The sequence below is a fragment of the Pogona vitticeps genome, chromosome 4, assembly GCF_051106095.1.
Source record: "Pogona vitticeps strain Pit_001003342236 chromosome 4, PviZW2.1, whole genome shotgun sequence".
Classification (NCBI taxonomy): domain Eukaryota; kingdom Metazoa; phylum Chordata; class Lepidosauria; order Squamata; family Agamidae; genus Pogona; species Pogona vitticeps.
The window spans coordinates 65,118,200-65,146,014 of record NC_135786.1 but is presented as its reverse complement, the minus strand read 5'-3'; the positions used below and the strand labels follow the sequence as shown (position 1 = coordinate 65,146,014).

Here is a 27,815-nt window from a genome sequence, read left to right as displayed (position 1 = left end):
GCATGGGTGGATTTTGTCGATCTGGTTGAGGGTCTGGAGATCGTGCAGACTCCATAGCGACCGGAGGTGGGTCCAGAGATTTTTCCCAGAGATAAGACCTCAGTCTTTGTAAACAGAGTTTTAGCACTGGTTTAGATAGCCTTTTACATTTGGAGCAGGAGTGTCAGCAAACACGGGTTCGAAAACACACGTGTAAGCCTGGATAGAGAGCAATCAGGAGTTTGCACATGCTAAAGTGGGCTGAGTGAGTCCAAACTCAGCTAGCCATGCTACAACACTCCCTCTTACAAGTCTGCCCACATAAGATGCCCTTGTGCCCTTTCTCTATTGCTGAAATAAAACCATGTGGGCTTTGTAGTCCTGAGACTTATCTTGCACCACAGGCAGGACTCTAAGTAAGCTAGGCCGAGGCAGTACTCTCATGATGACCCTATGACAAGTGTACTGTTCAGGAAACCAATTGAGTTTTATAATCTTTATTTTATTAAAGAATAAGCATGTTTCTAAGTATCAAAGCCAAATTAAACCAAAACAAATAAACTAGCATTGTGCTGGTTATTTACAACTCTGTAGTGAGGTAAAGAAAACATGGAAAATAGACAAGTGTTCAAAAACCTTACAAAAACACAAAAAGCCATTAAAAAGAATAAAAACAGTTCCAGTCCAGTATTTCATTAGTAAAACAAAATAATCCAAGTAGGTTATAAAAAGGCTATAGTCCTCAGTGATCCTGTAGAACCAAAAATCCTGTACTAAAAAGAAAAATTCAGTAAAAGTCCCATTATCCTTAGAAAAGAAAAATCCAGTAAATGTACCATGGTCCTTAAAAATTACAAGAGCATAGTCCATATGGAGTATTCCAAGAAAAGAAGTCCATAAAGGGTATTCCCTAGGTAACAGTCCATAGAAAATAGTCCATGCATAGTCCTTAGGAAAAAGCCCATAAATCCAAAGGTAATCCAGTATAGTAAAGGTTAGTCCCATGTGTCACGAATGAATAAAGAGTCGGTCTTGAAAGACAATGTCCATAGGCAAAAAGTTCCTTTTTCAAGAGTAACTGGCAAGGGCTTATCGCACCTTCCCACGATGTCATCCAATCAGAGTTCGTTACTAGGCAAACAGTCCTGTTGCACCACATGACTTCTTTCCCATACACACCAGATGTTATTTGGGTTTACTGTGGTTTATCAAAGAGTCACAACAATTCCCATCTAATCACACCGAGTCCTTTTCTCAGGCTATCAGAATAACATTCTCTCTGCTTGCCTAGAAAACAACCTGTCAGCATAGCAAAGATACTTTATACGAAGAAACAAGATGGAACCTCTCTTGCTCATTTCTTAATTACCAACCCCATATTCCTTACAAGACTTTAACTCAAAAACCCATCTCATCACATGTAGGATGTTGTTCCCCAAGACATAAAAGGCAATGGTCTTGGCCGATGGTGAGCGGGATTTTATTTGCGCATAGAACTCACCGCTTGAAAGGCCTGGGGGGGCATAAAAGAGTGGGGAAATGGGAGGGAAAAACAGTCGTGGGGGGATTGGCAAGACAGAGAAAAAACTGGAATAAACTCACAGGGGAAACGTCTAATAAAGAAAGATGATTGAAAGGAATTTGAAACAAATAAACAATGATTCGATGGGAAGTATTAATTCAATGGATCGCTATAGTCTCTGAAACAGGTCTAGCCAACTCGGCAGAAAAAAGGAACTGAGGGGATCAATGATGGGCAGAGCATGCGCTCCACGAGGGAATGTCCCACTAATCATGTGTCTTTAGACTCTAGAAACCTCTGAGAGATTCAGCACAGGTGCAGAACAACCCAATTGTGTGCATTGACAGAGGCCACAAAGAAGAAAGATTGTTTTTTTTACAAGTGGTGAATTGTAAATGATAGATCAGATCAGCCTTTGAAACTCAATTTTCCCTTAAAAATTAAAAGCTAATGGAAGGAAGAGTTCTGCAGAGAACAAAAAGCCTTCAAAACAGACTGCATAAAAATGGAGAGTGGATGCTCTGAAGTTTTCCATCAAGAGTTAACATCTAGAGATAAGACTGAGCAAGTGCATGGGTGACCTGCTTATACTTTTTCCCATTACGATTATGTATTTATATTTTAAATTATAACAGTTTTGCTTATATTTGAATCTATACAAATAAATCAGCATATTCAAATTTTATGCTTATCTGTGGCCTTTGTTTTAGCAATGTGTTTCTGACTGCTTGGTGATAAACCTAGGACCACCCCATGTATGGAAGGCAGGGCTGAGGGGCACCATCTTTGTTTTTACCACAGGCAGCAAAATGTCTTGGGCCAGCTCTGCTTCAGATCAAGGCCAATTAAATCCTTCATGATTTAATTAAAACCTTCATGCTCTTGTTTATACATCTGATGTTGTTTCTTTCTCTGAGCCTTTCTCTGCATCAAAAAAAGGTGTTATTAAACCCAATTCCAAATTTATTGGCCGTGTTTTTACACTTTTTGGCTGGAATCCATCAGCTAATTAAGAAAGAGCTTGCAATCCACACGGCACTTCAATGGGGACACTTGTACTTAAGTTGGCGTAGATCCATCCACTTCATCAGCTTAAATGAAAAGTACTACTGCTTAAATAACCTGTTAAGACCCAGTATCAAATGTTGCAGGTGGACAAACTAGAATAATTCTCGTAACTCTTTGCTGTTGCTGCTATCAGGACCTCTCTACAATCTTTCTGTACACTCCTGCAAAGGCCTGTGTAGAGCTGTTTGTTCACCTAGGTGGTACAGTGGAACATGGTGATCTCAACTCATAAATGGCCATGTGTCAAGCCAGCATGCTCTTTGCCACTAAAAACACGTTAGCCAACTTGCACAAGGCCAATTATTATCTGGCACACTATGCCTCTCCATACGGGCACACTAAATCTACAGTGTGGGAACTTCATCTACCACAAAAGAAAAATAGTCTTGTGAACATAAATCGGTTAAAATTATTATCATATATCCCAAAATAAAATTAGAAAATCAGGCAATATTTTCCAAATGTAAGCAATTAAATTCAGGCTGTTAAGTAAACATTCTGGATTTATTTTTATTTTTGGTCCCAATATATATGGCACACTGTAACTCACTCAAAATTTTGGCAAAATTAGCTAGCAATTTATATCCATTTCTAGGCAAGTAGATGCTTCAGGTTATTTGTCAGAGTATTGGCAAAATAGTCAGCCATGCAATCATAAATTATCCTATTAAACTCAACAGCGAAACTCCTGGTTTTAATAGCTTTGGATTTAACTCATTGACATACAGTATGCTTCTTATATAATATTCATTCCACCCTTCTATCTATATTGGTGGACAGAACAAACTAATAACACTAAGCAATTCTTAAACAGTAATTATTAAATTTTAAAATAGAATTTGTTAATTCAAGGTGTACATGAATAGCAGGTATGCTTTAGTTGAGTACTCAGTTCTTCAAATTTTAGCAGAAATAAAGGTATGGGGAGAGAGAAATACAGCAAAGTATTGTAGCATTTTTAAAACTATCAGATTTATTTCAATGTGAATTTTGGCGATCAGAATCCACTTCTACAAAGTCTGCAAAGCATCCAAACTGACAGATGACTTAAGAAAATACATTCGTTTTGTGTTGGGAGATATATATTTTTTACAAATAAGAGGTCTAGAAATCTGTTATTACACAACCCCCAATTTTGTAATTAGAATTTTGTTATGCCAATTGGCAATTCTGCAAGTATTTGATTTGCACATTATATTCCAGCTTGTAAAATGAGAGAGTTAAGAAGACAAAGGGAATACCATGGAGGGAGGGAGAGAGAAGACATCTCACTATATGAGAATGTGAATCTATCACAAGACCTATTCTTGGGGGTAGGGGATATACACATACTTTAAAATTGTTTTGCTCACCATATAATGAAGATAAAAATTAATTCCTGAGGAAAGGAAAAATGATTGGTACAGGAAAGGGGATTGGTTTCTATCACAGTTTTTGATCCACTGGCACAAAGGATGACATTTAATACTATCAGTGAATGTGACCTAATCAGTATTGTCATTTTTGCACTAATTTGTGAAAGGTTGCCAATGGAAATCTTATACATATGATTGCTCAGAAGTAAGCCCCCTGAATTAAGCAAGATTTACTTCCAGATAGGTGATTATGGCAGGGCTGCCTGGATATGCTAGAATAGACATGACTGTCTGTTCACCCAAGAATGGATATGTCCTTACAGCTAAAAAAAATATTAACTAACTTATTTTAGAAATGAGACATTTCACCAATTCATTTGGAGTTATGATCTCAATAGAAGCAGTCTGTCCCATGCTAGTGACCTCTACAACTCCCATCATGACCAGCCAGCATGTAAGCCAAGACAACATAGGTGGAAGGCACCAAGTTGGGGAAGTGTGACAAAATAGTTCTTAATGTTCATCCATAAATAAAGCCATTACTTTGAATTCTTCCTCGCCTGCCTGTTTTGGTACAGTCTTCAGAATACTTCCCTTTACATGGAATGTCACAAATGATATATCAATTGCTTCTTGCGGGGGTGATATTTGGTGTGCCTCCTAATCACCCCCGCTGCCCTTACCATTATAGTATCTGTTATCAGCTGAGTGATAAGCATGCCATCTAGAGGATACTGAGCTAACTGCTCATGAAAACTTTCAAAAATTTCTTTCTCCCAGAGAAAAAAATTGAGTAACAATACAGTAATTTCATTTGGCCTGACCTGTAGCAATTAAAATGCTGGAGGAACCATGTTTTCACAGAGCTTGAGGTTGTCCCCTATTTGGATGGTCAAGGAGTGGGGAAGGACAAAGACCTACGTACTTGGTCCTTGTGGCTCTCTTTGTAAGCCAGCCACAGCACCAACCTTCCAAACCAATACCTTAGAATGGTGCTGTTGGCACTCAAACTACATCATACAAGATCATACAAGATGGTTATTATCATTCCTATGCTGTCAAAATGCTGTTTGTTTTTCTGTGCATGAAACAAGCTGCTGTTAGTCCTTTTGTTTGGTCAGTTTTGCAAGGGGTATTCACTGCCTCTCTGTGTTTGCATATGCCTCATTGCTTTCAATACAGTGATTTCTGGTTGAAGTATCTAGAGCTGCAGATCAGTTACTCTGCTGGAGGAGAGTTTACCCAACACAGTGGCTAATACAGGATTTTGCCCATTATGTACCTCTTGCTTTCCTCTCTTGCATATGGCAAGCCCAGCCATGCCTATGAATTTTTTATTCTTAGCAACAAAGATTACTTTGTGGCTAAAGTGGCAGTAAGGGGAACTGTGAGGGGGAAAGTGACCATGTTATACTAGAGCTCTTGATTTCAAATAAAGAAAAATGAAGCAAAAGCAGAACATAGCTGCACATATATATTAGGAAAGCCAGGTAGCAAAGAATTGCAGGGACAGCATTAGGAAGAGAATGAGAATGAGCTGAGGTGAGCAAGAGATGCTAAAAGCAACAAAAAAGCATGGAATGGGAAAATGGTAACAGATAACAAAAAAAAAAGGCGGAAGTGCTCAATTCTTGCTTTAGATCAGTTTTTGCCCAAAATACAGTCTACAACCCTCTAGGTGAATGTGAAGCACTAATGGTGGGGACAGGATTGCAGCTTGAGATTGATAAACAAATAGTCAAGGAATACCTTGTTAATTTGAACGAGTTCAAATCTCCAAAGCCGAATGAACTGCATCCAAAGGTGTTGAAGGAACTTGCTGAATAACTCTCAGAACTACTGAAATCACGCGGGATGAGTAAAGTGCTAGAAAACTTTGTTGTTGTTGTTTAGTCATTAAGTCATGTCCGACTCTTCATGACCCCATGGACCAGAGCCTGCCAGGCCCTCCTGTCTTCCACTGCCTTCCAGAGTTTGGTCAAATTCATGTTGGTAGCTTCAATGACACTGTCCAACCATCTCATTCTCTGTCATCTCTTTGTAGATATGGTAATCATCTGAATTGAATTTGCCCATTCCCATCCACTTTAATTCACTGAAGTCCAGGATGTCAATGTTTATTCTTGCCATCACCTGTTTGACCACATCCAGCTTACCAAGGTTCATAGATCTTATATATTCCAGGTTCCTATGCAGTATTCTTCTTTGCAGCATCAGACTTTCCTTTCACTTCCAGGCGCCTCCGCAGCTGAGTGTCCTTTCAGCTTTGGCCCAACCATTTCATTAGCTCTGGAGTTACTTGTAATTGTCCTCCGCTCTTCCTCAGTACCATGTTGGATGCCTTCTGACCTGAGGGGCTCATCTTCCAGGGTCATATCTTTTAGCCTTTTATTTCTGTCCATGGAGTTTTCTTGGCAAAGATATTGGAGGGGCTTGCTAGTTCTTGCTCCAGGTGGATCGCGTTTAGTCAGAACTCTCCACTATGACCTGTCCGTCTTGGGTGTCCCTGCACAGCATAGCCCATAGCTTCTCTGAATTACTCAAGCCCCTTCACCACAATAAGGCAGCAATCTGTAAAGGGGCTAGATAACTAGAGGATGGATAATGTTCCCATCTTCAAAAAAGAGGAACCTAGTCAGCTTGATGTCAATTGCAGGGAAATTTTGGAGCAGATTCTAAATCAGAGGTTCATAAGGTTGGGAATCAGTAGTCTAAAAGAATGTTCAGTGACAAATGCCATTAGCAAGCTGCCCAGAGTGGTAGAATATACCAGATGGGCGGGATATAAATCAAACAAATAAAATGAATAAATAAGTGTGAATGGAAGAATAACTGAAACTAATGGCTATATGATAGAATTTGTATTTGAAAGATCTATGGCAAATTGGGCAAAGTCATCCACGGGCCACTCTGTACGACTGTGGAATCCACTGGTAGAAGACAGACTTCTGGCTAGCAGGATGGAGTTTACTGGAATCCATAAAGCTTGGCAACTAGAGCCAGAGACCAAATTTGAAGTGCCAAAGGAGATGGATCAAATTAATCATAGAACGTCATGAGCCATAGACTGAGATGACTCACACAGCTGGATGCAAAATCCATGTCTGAGTTGCTAGTTAATAAATTGAGCCTATTATTATGTGTTCTGTAATCTGAGGACAAATTCTGTCCCTCCTCTGTATTACAGTCTTTCCAGTATTTGAAGAGTGCTATTGTATCTCTCTTCAGTCTCTTTTCTACATGCCATCAAGTTGATTCTGATGTATGGCAATCTGAGAAGTGATTTACCAGACCCTGCTTTTGGTGGCAGAGAAGCTAATCCCATTTGCCAAATACACTTCAGGTGATCTCATCTGACACTTCTCCGGTGAGGCATGGTGGACACTTGAATGTCTGCCCCCCTAGCGGTGTAGACAGGCACTCTAACCCACTGACCTATACTTGAAAGGCAGCCATACAGGGGAGAGGCAGGATTTATTCTCAGTCATCCCAGAGTGCAGGACACAAATTTAATTTTTTTTTAAAGTCACTGTACTTTAACAGTACATTATTTCCTCGTGTTGCTGCCATTCAGTCTTCTATTTTCAACTGCTGTCATCAAAATTATGTCTCCTACATACTTAGGAGAGAAGTTGTTTAAAGATGTGTGGTCTTACTTAAGTACTATTAATGCTACTAATTCTCTGATTCCAAGTGGAAAACCAGGGTTTCTTGCAATGTCTCCAGATGGAGGTGCATTCTTACCACATCAACCGACTGCAAGAGTTACAAAGCCATTTCCTGGTATTCCATTGACATAATTAATTTACCCAAGAAGTTCTCTTAATCTGTTGGTAATCAAATGGGTTTGCCACCAAAGAGGTTTCCGGCCACAAAGAATTCTGGGATGATATCCCAGAATAGCCCTTGGGATCAGAGAGAAGAATGTGGGAGCAGTTTATACAACCATTTGCAGGCAGCTCCATGTTTGCTTGAAGAACTGGCTACAGGAAGTCTGGTTCAGTTGTCTATGTAGTGTTAAAAAAAAAACCCACAAAACTCCAGATTATAGCAACTAGAAGCAAGTGTGGCAAAACAAACTTCTTGGGGCATATCCAAGGCAATGGTAGCACATACCACATTTCTGTCTTCATCGGCCCTATGGGGTGTCTGAATAACTGTATAACTCCCAAATAGGTTACATTTCCCTGTGTCACATGCTCACATATGGGCAGCAAAACACAATTGTGTATGCTGGCAGATAAGCCTTTCCATCTGCATGTTACTAAGCTCTGTTCATTATATTCTGTTTGCTCAGGACTGCTTGTTGGCCTGGTTTCTTCCAAACACTGTCTCTTAGCACCTATCAGGCCCAAATGACCAAAAGGGGGATTTGGGAGTAAATGCCAGAGAGGCTTGTCTGGCCTTCCTTCTCTCTGACTTCTACTTCCTGCTGAACCTGTTGCTAGATTTACGCATCTACCTATGAGTCTCACTTCCTTTCTGGTTTCTATAAGGAGAAGACACACGGCTACACCTCTCACTAGGGCACACCTCTTTCTAGTTAGGATTAAGGCTTCAACTTTTCTGTCTAGAATGTAACTTTCTCAATAAAAGTTTGCTGTTTATTTTTAACTGCTTCTCTTAGAGTGGTCTTAATCGACTAGATAGGCGGGATATAAATGAAATAAATAAATAAATAAATAAATAAATATAATTAATCGATTAATTAATTGATTGATTGATTGATTAAATAAATAAATAAATAAATAAATAAACAAACAAACAAACAAATAAATAAATAAATAAATAAATAAATAAATAAATAAATGGTATTGTGGGTCAGTTGTGGGGCTGACCACCCATATGTCTATGCAACACCTGCTACACAGAAAGAAACCTTAATGTTACTCTTCTGTCTCACCTCGTGCCCATTCACAATATCAGCCAGCATCATACTGTGTGTCGTGGCAGGGATGTTTAAGAGCCATATACATTCACCAGAGCTGGAATGGGCAGGCAGTAGGCGCTCCTATGATTCTAGGAGTTTGCAGTAACTCAGGAAGCTGCTATGGTGCCTTGGTTAGAGTCCAAGACTGGGACCTGAGGAATCTACAGCCCAGTCCCCACAAATCCGTAAAACTGACCTTGGACTCATCATTTTCTCTCTGCCTGAAGTACTTTACAAGAAGGATGAAGTGGGAAGAAGAGCCACTCCTGTACGTATGATGCTTTGACCTCCCAAGAGTGAAAGCACGATATAAGCACAACTAATCGGTAAGAATAAAGTAATAATTTGCAATAGCAATAAGAAAAATGTTCTCTCCTCCCAGTCAGCACTTCTGGGCCATAGAAACTCTGGGCAAAAGGAACTGCAGGTCTTGGCTCAGGGCATGCAGCAGGAAATTGGCTCAAAAGTAATAGTGGAGAGATGTACTCCATATTCACCTGAAAGTGTCTGATACAGGCTGGTGACCTTCCACACTTCTCAGCAATCAGAGGATATAGGAAATGTTTTTAGCCCCATTGGGGATGAAGCTGTGGGTCTCCTTTACCTTTGGTGGCATCTTAGTGTCCTCTTTATATGGAATTAATAGTTTCGTATCCCCTTTCCCCAGGGACGTGGTGGCGCTGCGGGCTAAACCGCAGAAGCCTGTGTTGCAGGGTCAGAAGACCAAGCAGTCATAAGATCGAATCCACGTGACGGAGTGAGCGCCCGTTGCTTGTCCCAGCTCCCGCCAAGCTAGCGGTTCGAAAGCATGCAAATGCAAGGTAACAGTGCTCCGTGTCTAAGTCGCACTGGCCACGTGATCACGGAAACTGTCTTTGGACAAAACACTGGCTTTATGGCTTGGAAACGGGGATGAGCATCACCCCCTAGAGTCAAACACGGCTGGACAAAAAATTGTCAAGGGGAACCTTTACTTTTACCTTATCCCCTTTCCCCACTTTTCATCACAGCAAGTCTTTTTAAAACCAGTGTTTAATGCCATCAACATTGGATTCAACACAAAGGATCTGTGGAGGATTCTACTCCACCCCATAGGTGTCCCTGGACTCTTTCCTATGCCCTGTATTCATCCTTCTTACAAACATACGTTGTCAAGAAGGATCACAGCCAGAAAACTTACATAAGCAAGTCATATAACCAAGTTAAGGGGTAGGAGTTAAATCCAACTAATTGTTATAGGGGTGAAGCATCAATCAAAGAAAGGGAGGCAAATGCTGGCAGAAAAAGCTCCAACCTATAAATCAAGGAAGAAACTAGACAGAAATGGTGCTTTGCTATGAAGAACTGTATGTATTACTAGGCTGCCACCTACTGGTCATGTGCATTACACAGTGATGACTGACGAGTTTCAGTTTATTGCTGCTAACAAAAATAACGAAAGGTTTACTCAGAACACATGTTTTGACAATCTCTTAAAAAGTACAATGCACTTGATATGAGGTACATTCAGATTTAAAGTGCTAAATTCAATTAGCTAGCTTTTTTTCTTGTGAAAGTAAATGCCTCCTATGGACTCTCAACCCTCACTTTGGAGATAAAAGGTGAGAGTTGTTTCGTTTGGCCCCGTAAGAAAATACTAAATGGAAGCTTTTCATGGTCCAAAAATTAGGTGATGGGAAAAGCTTTGTGTGGCATTATTAAAGACACAAGAGGAAGATCAGTTGTACTTTCACTTAATATTTGCACATTAGGATTTCCATTCTTTTTAGCAAATTTGCTAAGGGTTGTGGTGGGTTTTTCGTGCTCTTTGCTAAGCTTTTCCGAACCCTTGAACAGCCAGTTTTTCAGCTGAATGTACCCCAGCACTGAGGTGGTGTAAGCTTGAAACAGACACCTGTTCGTTTTTAATGTATATGATTTACTGGGCATGCTGTCATTTTATTGCTCTAGCTCTCCAAGTGGCTTCTTCACTGGCTCTGTTTTAATGTACTTTTTTTAATGTTGAAGAAGATAATGAAATGATAATAAGCAAAGTTTACATCTTGCCTTTTGTCTAGTGATCTCAGGGTAGCAAAGATGTTTCCTTCTTTATCTTTACAAGAATCCTTTGAGATGGGTGAGGCTTCAACCTGGCAAACTGACCTAAGAAGACCGAATTAGGGGGTGGCTCCTTTAGCAACAGGGAGCAATCTGGTCTGAGTACCTGTGGAATGGCGGGGCTTGAATAAATCACTCCTTCCATTCCCATGGAAATCACTCCTGCAGCCCCTGTGGTTCCAATCCAGTCAACCACATATAGCTGACATTTTTAAGAGTGATCCCACCATTCCAGTAGTGGGCTACAGAGTGGAATAAACTCCCTTTTAGCTGGCCTCTTTGTTTCATTGCTTTGTTGTTGTTGTTTAGTCGTTAAGTCATGTCCGACTTTTCATGACTACATGGACCAGAGCACGCCAGGCCCTCCTGTCTTCCACTGCTTCCCAGAGTTGGGTCAAATTCATGTTGGTAGCTTTGATGACACTTAGTGAGGACTAAAACTTGAATCAAGTTCCAGATCAACTCTAATCACTGCAGTAAGCCATCTTGGGTCCTTGTTAGCTACCTTGGGTCCTTTAAAGGAGAAAGGCAGGGTAAAATATTGTAAATAAATAAATACAGGTACAGGCCACTGGTCTACTATAGCAATTGCTCCCAACCTTGGGTAACCCAGATGTTCCTGAACTATAACTCCCAGAAACCCCAGCCAGCACTGCTGATGGTGAAGGCTTCTGGGAGTTTCAGTCCAAGACCATCTGGGTTACCCAAGGTTGGGAACCACTGTATGTTAATACTACCTTATTGTATATTTATTCTTATATCTGTCTGCAGTGTAGGGTCAACTTGATCCAACACGATGGCTGGGAAGTATACGCTTTCTGTACATTGGGGGCACAGATAGCCTTGCCAGTTAGCAACAGCCTTTCCTGGCATTGGTTGGAGCACCCATTATGCCAACTCCTAGACAAAGATACTCAGTCCACAGTGATTCGAACAGCATCAATGACTTCTGCAGTGGATTACTGTGTTCAGCTGCCCAGAGGGTTGGTTTGGAAGTTGTAGTTGGTGCAAAATTCAGCAGCTTATTGAAACATTCTAATAATAATAATTGTGTGCTTTCAGGACAATTCCAACTTATGGTGACCCTTTCCTAGAGGGTCTTAAGTATAGAGTACTCAGAAGTCACTTACCACTCTGTTCTTCTGGAGATGCTCTGGGACTGTGCAGCTTGCCCAAGGCCACACAATCTGGCTCTTCTCCTACAAGGCACAGGGGGGAATCAAACTCTGTGCTCCAACTCACTAAGCTATCCAATCATCCCATGCACATATTACACAGGGACTGGAAGAACTGTGTTGACTACCTGTGTGCTACCAAGCTTAGTGTAAAAGTCCTGCTATTGACTTCTAAGCCTCTGAACAGAGAGAGTAGCTTTCTGAGAGGGAAGCTCTGTCTATATAGACCAAGGAGATTGTTTTTGTAGTCCTTAGCAGTCATGACAATTCGCACAGCTAGAGCAACCTGAACCACTTTTTTCTATGTGGTGGTCATTTTATTGTGGAAATGGGTCCTGTTTGGTCATGCGTGCTGAAGTGTAACGAGAAAGCTCCAGGTTCCTGTCCCTGCTGAGCCATGGCGTTCTCTTGGTGATCTGGAGCCAATTATCACAGCCATCTGTGTTTTAGAAAATTTGTTACACAGGCAAAATGGAAAGGAGACTCCGTGGATGTTACTCTGAGCTCACCAGAAAAAAAAAGGTCTTTTGTACATGCAGTTATTCCATAATAAATTATCTGTCTCTGAAATTGGGGTGGGAAAACCTTTTCAGCAAAGGGGGCAAACTTCAATCTGGAATCTAATTGTATTCCTACAGTGGGTGACTTGAAATAAAGGGAGCTGGTCCAAGTATAAATCTTGCCCACTTGGATGTTTTCCTGCTAGGAATAAAAAACACAGCTCAACTTGATACATGTTTGCTGAGGACACACGGTTATGTACAGCTGGTAAAAAACATTCTTACCGATGTTGGGATGCTGACCTTCAGTAACAGCTTTATTTGTCATTATAGGTTTTATTATTTTCCTTGTCATATGGTTTTATATTGTAAATTACCTCAGTATCTTTTACAATGAAAAAAATCATGTTTAATTAATGAAACAAAAATGTATCAATGCATATTATCTCTTTTCTGAACAGATACAATACATGAAATGACTATCGGTTTTGCTTTATAACAGAACCACCTTTCCTCCTTCAACTGCAGAGGCTTTAGCCTTTTTTTTTCATGAAACAGGTAGGAAAGGTTAAGAAGAGGAGAATGTTCCTGAAAGTGAAACAGCAGCTCACTCATTTTAGGGTCAGCAAGATGGTGAGCATGGAAGATGCTTCAGAAGTGGTGAAATTTAAGTAAGTACTTACCTTTCACCAAGCTCGATAATTTTTTGAACTCCATGTAACAACACTATGGTTGTTCTGGGCATTGGACAGTGACTGAATGGGTGACTTTCAAAATGCTCTTCCCTCCAACTCAGCTTTTGTCAAGTACAGGAGCATTCCCTTAAGGATGTAGTAGAAACCTTCCTTTGGCTACTATATCCATTAATACATATTTATCTCACAGGAAGACTCACAAAACTCAATGGGTTACATCCACATATAGGCTTTAACCACACACATCACAAAAAAAGCAAATTACTCATGAGATCCCATCAGTTAGGGATGGTTGTCAGAATCCAGTCCAATGAGTGAGCATGCACAGCAATACTATAACTGTCTACTGGGCTGTCTATTTGTCTAGCAGCCCTACTGGATTTAGTGATGCTTACTCTTGAAGTCTCCTTACACGTCCTTAAACACCAGCCAAACTATTGTTCCTTCTGACTGAACTTATTGTATATATTGCATCTTTTTTCTTCAAGCACACTGGAAACAGTTTTTCCTGATGTTGCTAAATTTAGCTCTGGGATGCCTCTCACATTACTTATCATTTCCAAATAAAACATGCCATATAACCATAAAACGTTGGTACACAGTGCATCAAGGCTGCAGATTAAGAAGAGTGAGGACCTGCCAAATTAATAGGAAGCTCAATAAAACAAACATTTAGCAGATCAGATACATCTCCAGAGAATTCCCTCCTGCAATGGTAGCAGGATTCCATGATATGCTACTGCCATCTACTGGATACCAGGAGAAGAAGCAGGCTAACCATTCTCCATTGGAAGAGAGCCCTACAGCTAAAGCAGACACCTTCACAAGGTTGAACACAGGATAGAAAGCCCTTTTCTAGATGGAGAGTCAAGGCATTTTGGTCAGGGACACACATTTTTGCCATGAGTGGTACGCAACCAAAGCTTGGAAAAGTTACTCTTTTGGACTACAGCTCCCTTGTGACCGAAAAGTAACTTCTCTATACTCAATTTGCAACCAATTGAAAGAACATCCCTCTTTTTTCCCCAGAAACAAATAGTTTGGAATGGAATTTAATTATCTCAACATTTAATAAAAATATTAAAACTCTACTTCAAAATATTACAGTCAAGCACTTTGCTTTTAGAGCACCCAAAATGTCACAAAATGAATCAAGGAAATAGGACTTACAAGAACTTGACCACTTGATCACTGTGGTCTTCTTACACAGCATCATATATTACACATTTTTGTTTATTTTTCATTTCTTATGCAAAAGAAACTGCTTATGCATTTATGTTTAGTTTTAATCAGTTACACATTCTTTAACCTCCCCTTGTGCAAAACCAGTCACTGGCTAAAAGGTGACATCTGGGTTTTGTGAGCTACACCCAGTTGTGACTTCCAACTGCAGGAGATCTACTGAATCACTAGGACTTTGCTAATTCAGTCCCGCTGCCTTGATGGCTGTATTTTACTTAGAGACTCATAACTGAATTTATCCCTGGATCTTTTTAAGGATAAACTATATTTAACACTAAGTTGTCTTTCCATGTATTCCTGCCCACCCTAATTTAATCAATTTCAAATAGCATCTCATAAAACATGGTGAATAATCACTTATATCACATTGAGCAATGGAAAACGAACCCTTCTCTTTTTTTTGGTGCAGCCCAAATTGCCTATACAATTGTCTATACTCATCAGAAAGAAATCCTTCATTAGGCACAAGAAGTGTGAAAAATACAATGGGGCAAAAGAATTGTAACAATAAGTACATGCCATCAAATCAATTCTGACTTATGGCAACTCTAGGCACAGAGTATTCATAAGTTAACATTCTTTTCTTCTGGGACCCTCTGGGACCACCCGGCTTGCCCAAGGCTACACAGGCTGGTTCTTTTTATGGAAAGCACAGTGGGGAAATGAACACTCAGCCTCTGGGTCTGATTTAACTCACTGAGCTATCTAGCCAGCCCACCTTCTCAGACACCCACTATCTGTCCTGTTTAGAAAATGTCCGCACAGAATACCTCCTCCTGTTTCCTCAAGCTTAGCAGTAGGCTGCTTCACAGCTCTAGGGACCAGAAATAATTAGCTTCTGTGTTGCTCCAATATTCAACCGAAGTCAACTCCACGCACAAAATGTGGGGTGCACAAAGGTGTAATTTTCCATGTCTCTGGTATATTCACTGCAAACAATGGATCAGTGTGTGAAACGAGGGGAATAATGGGGGTAATGGTGCGGAACATGTAGCTGGCTCCAGTGTGACACACTTCATTGAGTGCAAAGTTGGAGCCAACTTCTGTGTAACCCTTTTGTGACTTGGTTATGGAGGGGAGAAATGGTAGAATGAGATACTTTGAGTCCCACATCCGGATCCTAAATGCATTCCTACTTAAACTACATTGATTCAAATACAATTTTTAATTCAATTATGTGTTTTGGCTCATACTTTGTAAGAATAAATCCTCTTTGCGGAGTCTGTTTGCTCCTCTTGCCAGAGTTATACCATTAGGTTAATGGGAGGACACTTGAGTCAGGTGGCTGATTTTTTTTCCTGAAACACAAGGCAATACTTGGGCATTATAGCTGGTTGGCAGTAGTGGTGGTGGTAGAACATGTCCTTGCCCCCTTCCTCCCCCCCCCCCCAAGATCTTACTGCCCTTCAGATCCCATGAATGCTAAACTCCTCATTCTAAACTCCTCTCCTTTTTAGTAGAAGGAAGAAATCAAAATTATTTTCCTTCTTCTCTCAGTTTCAAACATGACCTCAAAACTAGGTTTTTCAGTGATTGGTAATTTTGCCCTAACTGGAAGTTTTGGCATCCAATATTAGTATTTTTCTCTTCTAGCATGAGAGACATAATTATGAAAGGAGAAGATAGTGATTTTTATGCTGTGGGGGGTGAGGAGCCCACTTGCAATTTCAAGAAAGTGTGAGAGCCGTTACAAAAAGTTTGCCTTGGAAAGGTGCCCATGTATTTAAGGAACTTCTGTGGAAGGCTTAGACCCCACCTCTGCCTTGAATTTTGGTTCTTGGGCAAGTTACTTCTCTTTTAATATCAGTCTTCTGTCTTTCTTTGAAATAAGGCACTCTGGGACCTCAAAAAACAAAGTCACTTTTCTGAATGCAGAGTAATCTGCTGCATGCTGAGTATACACATTTCATAATAGGACAAGCCAATACATTTTTTTCAGCCACCTTTACTGCTAATTTCCCCCAATAATAGGATGACCAGCCCCAAGCCATGCACAAGATTCACACATCCTGTGCTGCAAATGCACAAAGAATTACACTTCCTTTTTCTGAATTTCCTGGCTTCTTATCTCTCCCCCCCCCTGCTGCAATGTTTATGGATGACTGTCAGACAGACGGATCAGACGGACACACATGCATGAGAAAGGCAGCGGTCCTCTTCTTTTCCTACTTTCCTACTTTCTTCTGGACAGCTCAGATAACCACAATGCACAGCTCTCACATAGGGCTCAGAGACCTTGGAAATGAAAATGGTCATTGTTGGGTGCTTGTGCTTCATTCAGATGTTATGCTAGCTTGTTCTTTAAAAAGAATAGCTCTTAGGGGTGAGTGCCTTGGCAAGGGAAGCAGTGGTAGATGCTCTGCTTCTTGTAATCATCATAGGAATTGAACAGTGACCAGGCTACTGGGCTAGAAATGTATAGACCACTACCAACTCAAATGTCTTAGGTCAGTGGCCAGATGTCACTGACCAATTAATAGAATTCCATCCTTGAAAAATGTGCTGAGAGTGAATATTTCAACTTCCTTCTACCACGGTGAGGAATTTAGCAAATATCCTTTATAGCAGCTATTATGCCACTCTCTTTGGCCTGACTTAACCCCTCTTCTGGTTCACCTGTGAAAAGATTTCTTTCCCACTAGCATCACAACATTCAACAAGGATCCCCACACTAAGTTGTATACCATGGACAGAAATATTATAAGAACATGTGTGAACCTTTATTTTGGAGATGCCAACTTACAAAAGATGATATGAACATTATATCTCAGAACCTTGGTACCTGGCAAAAAACCTATTCTTCACTGGGACTGCCCATCCTATTTGTAATTCTTTGGTGGGAAGAAAAAAACAAGAAATTGGACCTTCTCGGTGGTCACCCCTCAGCTGTGGAATCGGTTACCATCTGCTATTTGCCTGGCCCCTCTGCTGGGTACTTTTGAGAAACAACTTAAGACCTGGTTATTTTGGCAGGCATTTCAAAATATACCACTTACAGGGCCTACCTAATCTGCTGTTACAGCCAAAATGCCATAAGATTGCTGCCAATTCAAATGTTATTAGTCATTGTTTAGAGCACTGTAGAATGTATTTTAATTGTTTGATTATTTCTATAATGCATTTTTCCATACAGTTGCATTGTTTTTATGATTTTGATTATCTGTTGTTTTAGGTTGTAAACCACCCAGAGTGGCCTTCAGTTAGATGGACAGTATAAAAACTGAATAAACTGAATAAAGAAACAAACATCTCTATCCTGCCCCCAGCAGCATTTCTTAACTCAGTGCATCACAACTGTGGTTCTGCTTAGGAAAGAAAAAAGGAGAGTGAAACGTGAGAATCTGAGTCTCATTCCTACAACAATAAATGGTGGTGTAGTATTATGTCCACATGCAACCTATAAGGAAATAAGTTTGGAAGAGCTTGAAAATCAAATCTTTTGGTTTTAAAAAAGAAACACATACTGACACCTGCCTACAAAAATCCACCTCTACCAAAAGTATACAAAACAGCATGTGTTTATCATCAAAATATGTGCACATGTGCAAAGCTACAGCCTAGCTGTTATTCTGCTGTAAAGTAACAGTAGCTGCATTTGAGCGGTCCTATCTCAGCAACTGTGGCTGAAATCCTATTCCTTAGCATCGTAAGTCACAGTAGAGTAGGTCCCATGGGGATCTGGTGAGTCCGCTCCATCGAGTTCCATTGAGTTTTACAAGTTCCACTGAATCAAATGTGCCTCCTCTAGTTGAAACCTACTTGGCTAAACAACAGGATTTCAGCCTATGTCTTTTTAATAAAGACACAGTTCTTCGCATTATACAGTATACTCATTTAGCACAAGAAGTGAGAATAGAAGAGACAAACTTTGCAATTCATTTGTGAGCTTGTGATTTAAAGCAGCTGTCCTCTGAAGATGCCGGCCACAGAGACTGGCAAAACGTTAGGAAGAACCACCTTCAGAACACGGCCAAAGAGCCTGAAAAACCCACAACAACCATTAGATCCCAGATGTGAAAGCCTTCGTGGATACATTAAAAGGATCCCCCCCTTATTGTCCAATCAGACTTGCTTTTCTCTGTTCTTAAGTAAAAATAAAATTCTTCACATCAATGTGATTGGGAAACAGTGTGGTCCTAAAGGCAGTAGCTAGCCATTTGGAGTGTCATCACATATGCCTAAATAGGTGTTTGGTCTTCTTTGAGGGACTGATCTTAGCTCTGGAAGGAAGGGAGTCACTGAGTTTGCTGGCCCCAGGTCAGGAGCAGCAACCACCAGTTTTTCATGGGTATCTGCAGGGCTTGGAAAGGACTCCATTCAAGTGGGCATGAGCACACACAGGGAAGCTTTCTGGCGGCAGCTACCATTTAAAATGTTACAACATCTGGCTACGTTCACAATATTAACAGGGAATTTTACAAATTTTATGCAATTCTCCTATCTATCCTAACCCGTACACCCCAAGAAATAACTGAAAGTAGCATAAAAGTAATGAATAAAAAGCAACACCAATATTTTTCCCAACAGTGTGATGACTAACAACAATGGGTTACTTTTATAACACGTAACAGAAATAAGTTACTTGTGAAGCACAACTTCTCAAGCTGTGGAATGTAGGTTTAGATAAATACCTTGGGCTAGATCACAGTTTGGTCGTGCTTAGAGGAGATGGACCAAAACCAACTAGTCTAAATAATGACTAAACCTGGATCCAGATCATGAGGAGTATACAGAAGCAGCATCACAGAGAGATATTCGTGTAAATTGGAAAGAGAAGACATAAAGAGTTTTGCAGAAGCCACTTGTTCTCGGTTTATCAATGCATATAGGGGTACAAGGGGCAAATCATGTTTAGGCACACAAGTCAGCTACAGAAAAAGTAACTAGACATTGCAAACTGCACTTCCACAGGTAAATGCATTTTGTCTGGATCATCATAGCACCAAAGTCACATATCATATAAATCATGTTCAGACACTAGAAAAAGTTGCCCCTCTTTATGCTAAGGTACCTTATGCTCACTTCCCATCTAGCCACTCTGCCTGGTATTCTAACTTCTCCTATGCCAAGCTCCCTAGTGGTTTAGGATTCCAGTATCTTCCAAATGCTACTTGTTCTATTCTCCACAGGCTTGCAAACTGCCTCCTCTGCCATCTCCTTGGGCAGTTTATAGCTGGCCAACCATTCTTTGAAGGTTCTGAGTAGCAGCCTGTAGGAAGTTGCCTTACATTGGTCTCCCTAGTGCAGTTAACTCCGACTGATGGTATCTCCCTGCAGTTTCAGGCAGGTCTTTTGCCTCACCCCACCCTGTTTCTCACCTAGAAATGCTGGGTACTGACCTTTAGTTCCCACCACTAGGCCTGAATCTATCATCATGTTAGTGCTTCCCTCCCTCCCTCTCCAGCAACCTTCCACTTTGCCTGAAAATCTTGGCCTAGCAAGTCCACGACAGACTTTGAGGGCATCCAGGTGGGGTGTATCTCCCACTCCTGATTCCACTGACTGAAACATTTCCATCCCACTGGATCAATTCCACTTTGACTTAGGTCCCAACAGTCCTATAGTCCATAGTGGCTAAGTTTAACTAGCGATTAACTAGGTACCTGGCAGAATACCTGTCCCCACCTAGCTCTACTCGTGTCACTCGATCAAGCCAGACCGGATGGCTGAGGGGCTTAACCCCAGAGAGGCTGGAAGAAGAGAACAAGAAACCGAGCCTTTTTGGTGGTGGCCCCTCATCTTTGGAACACCTTACCCCCAGAGATCTGACTGGCACCCTCGCTGGGAATTTTTGAAAACAAGTTGAAGATTTGTTCTTCCGGCAGGCCTTCCCCCCTCCTATTACATAGCTTCTTTATCCCATCGTGGATCTTGTTTTCTTTATTGATCTTTCTGCTATTATGATCAAAATTATTTTAATGCTGTTTTTATCTTTCTATTCGTAAGCCGCCCAGAGAAGATGGGCGAGGTAAAATATTAGAACAAATAAATAGATAAAAATAAAATAAATTTACTTGTCCTGGGCAAGAGTGTGGCACACTCACCAGACAGATACAAACACATGCCTGAACTACAGAGATACATTGTTCAAACAAACATTCTCACAAAGTCAGAAAACACTGTGTTAATTTCTGTTCTTATCTCTAAGAAGTGGAAGGAGAAAGAACATACAGCATAATCAGGGAAGGAAGGTGGTCTATGAATTTGCACCCTACAGATGGGATGTATAGACTAATTCTTAATTCTCTAAGGTCACTTTCTATGTATTTCACTTATGTTCTTCCACTATGTATCTGCTTTAGTAGTGTCTGACAGGAATTTCACTTAATATAAACCTCTTACTACTGTGGCAGGACAAATCTTGCAATATTACAGGTGACTTGCAAACTGTCAGTGATGGAAACCTTTGCTATGTCTTCACTAAGTGCCCATCAGAAACAGAAAAATTTCAGAAAGTTTACTGTTGTCTCTGGTGACAGTACGACTCAATCTTCCATCAGTATACAATTAGTTGAAAGAGGCTGAATTGCCTACCTGTGGCTCCGTGAGGAAGGGCTAAGTGTCTCTAATCTGCCTGTCCTTCTTTGCAAACAATTGCTTATGCTGCAGTTTTACCAGTCAAAAGCAGCCAAGACTTACACCACTAGCAAGGCACACATACATTTTCTTCCAGTGTCTAAATCCACCTTGGTTCTGCTAGGCTTATGCCCTTCATGACACTTTAATCCAACTCATTTGCTTGATTCATCCCAGGTCTAAACAAGCTTTTGAAATGAAGCTTAAAGGGTTAGTCACAATACATTAAGATAATCAAGAAGGCACTCCCTACATTAGTTTAAAGGCCACCCCAAACAGTTATCTTGTACATCTTCTGGACAAAGAAATCTGACAACGTTACTCACTATGGGTTTCCTTCTGAGTCTTTTCCAAAGTTCAGGCACACCCAGGAAGGTATTGGTCTTAGTTCTTTTCCATAAATGTTGATCAGCTCAATTCCAGATCGATGCAGCCAAATCTTCTTCTGAACACTCCAACTGAGAACCGAACCAGAAAGGTGTGAGGCACCCATTTGGTCCTTGCTTAATTATTTAAGGCCCATATTCCATGCTCAGGTGTCAAATCCCCAGATTATTTAAACAATAGGATTTACACCTTGTCCAAAAGAATTCACTTAATTAAGTTGAAATATGATGGTTTCAGTGTTCTGTAGGCATGTGAAGCTGTAATATTTTTGTATTGTTTTTTTTTTTTTAAAAGAATTCTACCAAGGCCCCTCCTCCCCATAAAAATACATCCATAGATGGGCTTAGTGACATGTTGGGAAAGACATTGCAAGCACTGTGCATTGGGCCGAGACAAAAAAGCCAGAACCTGACAGACAACTTCAAGTGCACAAAGAAGAAGCCAGCCAACAGAAAGTAACCTGAGAGCCATAATGCAGTTCTTCAGACCACCTGAGTCTTGTTGGCTCCAGCCATACTTCAGTGGAAACTAAAGACTGGGGGGGGGGGACCTTCAAGAGTTCTCTTTTTTAAAGTAGTTTCCCAGATGATGCCTTATTTTCTTTGAGATTATGGGGAATTGAAAAGGACATAGATGACCTAGCTATCATTTTTCAAAGAGTGGTACATGTTGGATGACCAATTTAGGGCCAGCCTTACCATTAGTCAGATTAAGAATGCCTCAGGGGAGATGGTGAAGAGATGGAAGAAGGCACTGTTAAGTACCATTTGGCCCTCCTTTATCTCTTCATGCTAGGCATCTACCCTCAGTGGGGGTAGAGGAGGATCTCCTCTTATGAGCCCTGAATTGAGACTGAGCTGCCAGTCTACTTGGGTTCTGCACATGTAATCTGGGGGAAGGGGTTGCTTCAGCCAGCACGCTGTCTTGAAACAGCCCACCCGAGTTTGGATTAGATTTCCAGCAAGAACCACACAAATCACCAAATATGGTTCCAACTAAAATCTTTAACAGAATTCTTCTTTGCTGCTGGAATATGGTACTCTCTGGAAGGTTTTCATTAGATTTCTCATCTACTAGCAAAAACTGTTAATTAAAAAAGAATAAGAAAGTTATTACCCTTCCTCATCTTCCTGTGAAGACAATGTGCATTAAATCCATTTTGTTCCATTGATGTGTCTGGGTGTGATAACTCTTGTATCCAGCTCTTATAACATCGCTGAAGGAATGGATTGATACCTACGTACATATGAAGCAGTGAAGAAAGCCAAAATCCAGTAGGGGTAAAATGTGACTTGTTGGAAATATAGTGCTAGAGGAGAGCTTTGAAGGTATCATGGCCTACCATGAAAGCAAATGAGTGGATCCTAAATTAAATCAAGTGCAGATTCTCCCTACAAGAAAAAAAAATGATGAAATGGAGGCTATTGTACTTTGGGCACATCATCAGAAGACAAAATTTGGTAGAAAAGACAATAATGCTAGGAAAAGTTGAGGGCAAAGAGAAAAGAGGAAGACCAGATATGAGACTCATACGTTCAAAGAGAAGCCACAGAATTAAGTTTACATGAACTAAACAAGGCTGTAAACCGTAAGACATATTGGAGGTCATTCATAGGGTCACCATAATTCAAAGGCAACAAGACTGCACGTAACAGCAACAAGGCACCTGAGCATAAGCCTCACTAAGTTCAATGCAGTGTACATCAGGCAGATTTCAACTCTCATTTATTAACAACTTTTGTCAAAATAATTTCTTCAAACTGCAAATTTGGGTGTCAAGGCTGAAAGCTAGACTAAAATCAAGTGTGTGATCTCTTATCTGAACTGAAGAAGCAAAATAAGAATTCACACATTGGGTTCTATGCACTGGAGTATCTGCTGAATTCAGTCCCACTCTCAGGCTCTGATTGCACACTTGCTGGGGATTCTCCCACTGAATTTATTTCCTAGGAAACAGCAGCTGCATTCAAGACCTTTGCCAAGTCACAACTCTGTCAAACCCAGAACACAGATGGGTCAAGTATAACCAGGACAGAGCTGCTGTTCCGCATACTCCAATGAAGTCTGGAATATCTGGTGTCTTACAAACTGTGTGAACCCAAAGAGAACTGGACAGAAGGCAGAACTGCTTTCTAAACTGTCTAGATTGAGAAAACAACAAATGAATCAGTGAATTACTTTATACACTTGTTCAGTTGCTTATTTGTCACAGGAAAATGTTTCACTTAGAGCATGATAGTAAAATCTTTTAGGTTTATTATTGACAGTATGTCATAAACAAGACAATATTAAAAACATTTTCTTTCTTTGGTGTTTTTCCTTTTTCCATAATAAAGAATATATTTCTACGGCATATTCAATATTCAAAAGAGAAGCAACACATTTAAGCAGGTCTAAAAATGGAACATTTCATTTTCTAAGTTTTTTAAAAAGCAAGAATTCCTTGTACTAACAAAAATGTATTACTTAATTTAATAAGTACAACTACTTCTCACTGAAGAGATAAACCATGTCTGCACTTAAGGCTGCTGACAGTGACTCACATGGCAGAATGCTCCTCCATGCAGGAAAAACCTGCCAGACAGTAAATGAGAGAACAGGCAAGAAGGCAAATCAGCCTTCCTTTTTGTTTTGCTAGCTTTGCATGTGCTGGAATTCACTTTTAATTACTATTATTTTGTTACAGCACGGGAGATGGTCACTTACAGTTTGCAGTGGTACAGGACTAAAACCTCAGTGAGAACTGGCTTTAAAGTATTAAATATTAATACTGAAAATCCTGACACTAATTTTGTTAAACATCAAAGGCTAATCCATAGTCCAGTTAAGATGAACCATTTGGATTTAAAACAACATAAGCAGTGATCCCTAGGATGCCTTGTAATAACTGCTTTAAAATCAATTAAATGAACTGAATGACATTGGTTTAAACAGCACTAACTTTCAGGTACGCATTTAGGATTGTACCTCTTTAGGGTTAAATCGAACTACTCTGTCTAGGCTAAGTTATGGACTGAGATTTTTGTTTTAATTATAGTTTATCAGTCTAACAAGGAATCCCACATCCTGGGATATTTGACACATTATATATGCAAAGTTCTACTGTGCGTTACTCAGAAGGCACTACTTTCCTTTATGCAATATGCACTACAAAACTATACTAATACTACATATGCAATATGCACTATATACACTGTACACTTCATATGTAACATACTAAGCTGTTACATTATAAAGTAAGCAATATTGCATAATACATCTATTGTTCGCCATAATGATGGTGTATTACTTATACTCCACCAAAACATTGCTATGTGTAATGCAGATCACTTCCATACACAAAATCTGGTCTAACATGATTACATTTGAAATGCATTATATGCTGCCTATTCAGCAAGGAAGATGTATGATTAGTAAAAATTGTGTGTTGTGAATTGTGTACAATGACTAAATGAACTGTGTAAAATGTACCAGCTTCACAACATGGGGGGGGGGGTTCTTTCTTATTCTGAAGTGACCAGAGACAAAATTAAGTAAAACAAAATGGAAAAAGGTGTTACATACCAAGGATTATCAGTGGCCTTCTTGATGTCTTCAAGATAGTGTGGTTAGAGGACAAATCACTAGATTTGACTTGAACATATAAAAAAATCATACTGAATCACACAAATGGCCTAGCTAGAGCAGCACTGGCTTCTCATAGTAGCTAACTGTGACTCTGTGGAGCCCACAAACAAGACCCAAGGGGCAAATCCAATGGTAAGTCCTAGGCAGAGTAGATTTAAGAAATCCTATTCATTCAGTGAATCCGCTCCAGCTGCAGCGAACAAGTGGATTCAACCCAGGGGTAATTACCACACTTCCTTTGAAGCAACCATAATAAGGAGATGGGGTAGCCTTAATCCTAGTCAACAGATCGAAGAGATCTTGACTTGGGCACCTGTCTTCTCTTCTTCCTCCCCATCCTGGCAACAAGAGGTCAAATACACAGTCACTTTACAAGCGAAAATCTTCACCCAAGAATGCCTGCCTAAATGTGCTTCCATTGTGCCATCTCTGGTGCAGCCTTCAGCCCACCTCACAAACAGAACATCCACATGGTCTACTCTATAGATGGCCCTCCTTTAGAAAACTGTGGAAGGACATGTCTGGCTTCCAGAGCAAGAACTTTCAGGTCACTCAACCATCCCTGGGCACAAGACGAAGCAGGCACACTGGCTATGTAGTTTTCCTCACTAAGGTGTGATGCACTCCATTTTAAATGACACTATTCGTTTCCAAACGTGGTATCTTCATGTAAATTAACATATCCAAATTTTATACAAATACAGTCTCTTTGGTGGGGATGCAGAAGTGGCTACCATAGTTAGGATTCTGCGGGCATTACAAAAGCGGTTTTATTCTGTACCCTTGAAAATGGATAACCCCAATTAGGGGGAGGGACCTGTTCTGTCTTGGGGTTTTCCTCCCCCCAAAGAACTCCTAGGGAACCCCTGGGACGTGGCACTTTAAAATAAACTTGCTGCATCTCCAAATGACAAAATTCCGGGCTTGAAGGCACTGTACCCAGTAGGTGGGTAGGTGGGTCCTGATGGCCCAACTCTGCAGTGGACTGAGCAGAGGCACCACGAATGACATCTTCACTGTGGTCAAAAGAGATGCCTCTTTGCAGCCAGTAAAGGCACAGAGCGTGTATCTATAGAAAGGTAACAAGCCTAAATCATACATCCAGGATCCTAGGACGCCCCCTCCCTCCCCGTTACACTAGAGCACAAGTGTCATCGAACGAGCTGCGTTCACGCAGTAGGCAGAGGCCTCCGTTCCCATCTGCCTGTTATGGACACACTTCGGGGAAAGTCCTCTCGTCTTTGTGGTTGTGGCGGCTGCAAGCAGGGCAGGTTTCCCCTTCACAGGTACCTTTCCAGGCCGGCGGGGAAACTGGGCTGCCTCATGTAAGAGTTATTGGGCCCCGCTCCGAACTGGCCCAGTCCGTTCAGCTGGGAAGCAGCGAGGCCGAGCAGTTGCTCCGCGTGCTCGGCGCAGGCAGTGGCCGGGCGCCCCGGTGGTAACGCCAGCCGGTTGGGGGCGCCGTAGAGCTGCGCGTTGGGAGGGGAATAGGCGCCCGGCGGCACCGACAGGGGGCCCGGCGGCGAGGCCGAGTACGGGTAGCTCATGGCCGGGGGCTGTCGGCCCAGCAAGCCCGGGCTGACCGGCTGCGCCTGGAAACAGGCCTCCGGGTTAGCCACGTGGCAGCTGCCCAGTTCACCGGCGGCGGCGCCGTTCAAGCCTAAAGCCGGGTGGCCCAGCTCGGTCCCCGCTGGGGACGCTTGAAGCGCCGCCGCCGCCGCTTGTTGTTGTTGTTGCTGCTGCTGCTGCTGCTGTTGCTGCTGCTGCTGCTGGGAGCTGATGAGGCTGTCGATGCTGAACATCCGCGGCGGGAGCGCCACCGTGCCCGGGTACTGGGGCAGGCCGGGCAGTTGGGTGCCGTAGGCGACCCCGGGCGAATAGAGGGGGCCGCCCCCGGGGCTCGGGTAGCCCACGGCCGCGGAGCCGTTGCAAGGGCCCGGCCGGGCGACGGGCCCCGGGTTGGGGGTGAAGGCGCTGGCGCTGTGCACGTAGCCCGGGTAGGTGGTGAGGTCGGTGCGCTTGAAGCGCTTCCTCCGGCGCAGGAAGGAGCCGTTGTCGAACATGTCCTCGGCGGCGGGGTCGAGGGTCCAGTAGTTGCCCTTGCCCGGGTGGCCCGGCTCGCGGGGGATCTTGACGAAGCAGTCGTTGAGGGTCAGGTTGTGGCGGATGGAGTTCTGCCACTTCTTGGGGTTCTCGCGGTAGAAGGGGAAGCGCTCGGTGATGAACTTGTAGATGCCGCCCAGCGTCAGCCGCCGCTCGGGCGCGTTGGCGATGGCCATGGCGATCAGGGCGATGTAGGAATAGGGCGGCTTGCCCCGCTGCACCGGCCGCTTCCTCCGACGGCCGCCGCCGCTCCCGCCCGTGCCCGGGCAAGGGGGCTGCTCCTCGGCCGGCTGCTCGCCTCTTCTCTCGGTCGGGCTCCCCCGGGGCTCGGCTTTGATCAGCAAGGGCTCCACCTTGCAGCCCGAGGGGGAGGCCCGGTGCAGAGCCGGGGAGCCGGGGCTGGCCCCCTGGCTGGGCGAGTGGAGGGAGTCGGCTGTCATCGTGCACATATCCGAGAAGAAGGAGAACCCGGCCAGATTCATATACAGGGAAAACTCCGCCAAGGGAGAGGCGGACGAAGCAGGGCAGCTCCCTGGGGATCCAGGTACTATTGGGCAGG

The 27,815-nt window shown here is 42.1% G+C and overlaps 1 protein-coding gene across 1 annotated transcript; it reads right to left on the bottom strand.

Moving 5' to 3' along the window:
- On the bottom strand, positions 1-27,815 carry FOXE3 (forkhead box E3). The gene has a single exon (XM_072996459.2). The coding sequence runs from the start codon at positions 27,736-27,738 to the stop codon at positions 26,434-26,436; it is 1,305 nt and encodes a 434-aa protein (XP_072852560.2). The 5' UTR covers positions 27,739-27,815; the 3' UTR covers positions 1-26,433.

Bases quoted from the DNA above. Each gene is read 5' to 3' on its own strand.
- FOXE3 (XM_072996459.2), bottom strand. From the start codon at position 27,738: ATGAATCTGGCCGGGTTCTCCTTCTTCTCGGATATGTGCACGATGACA.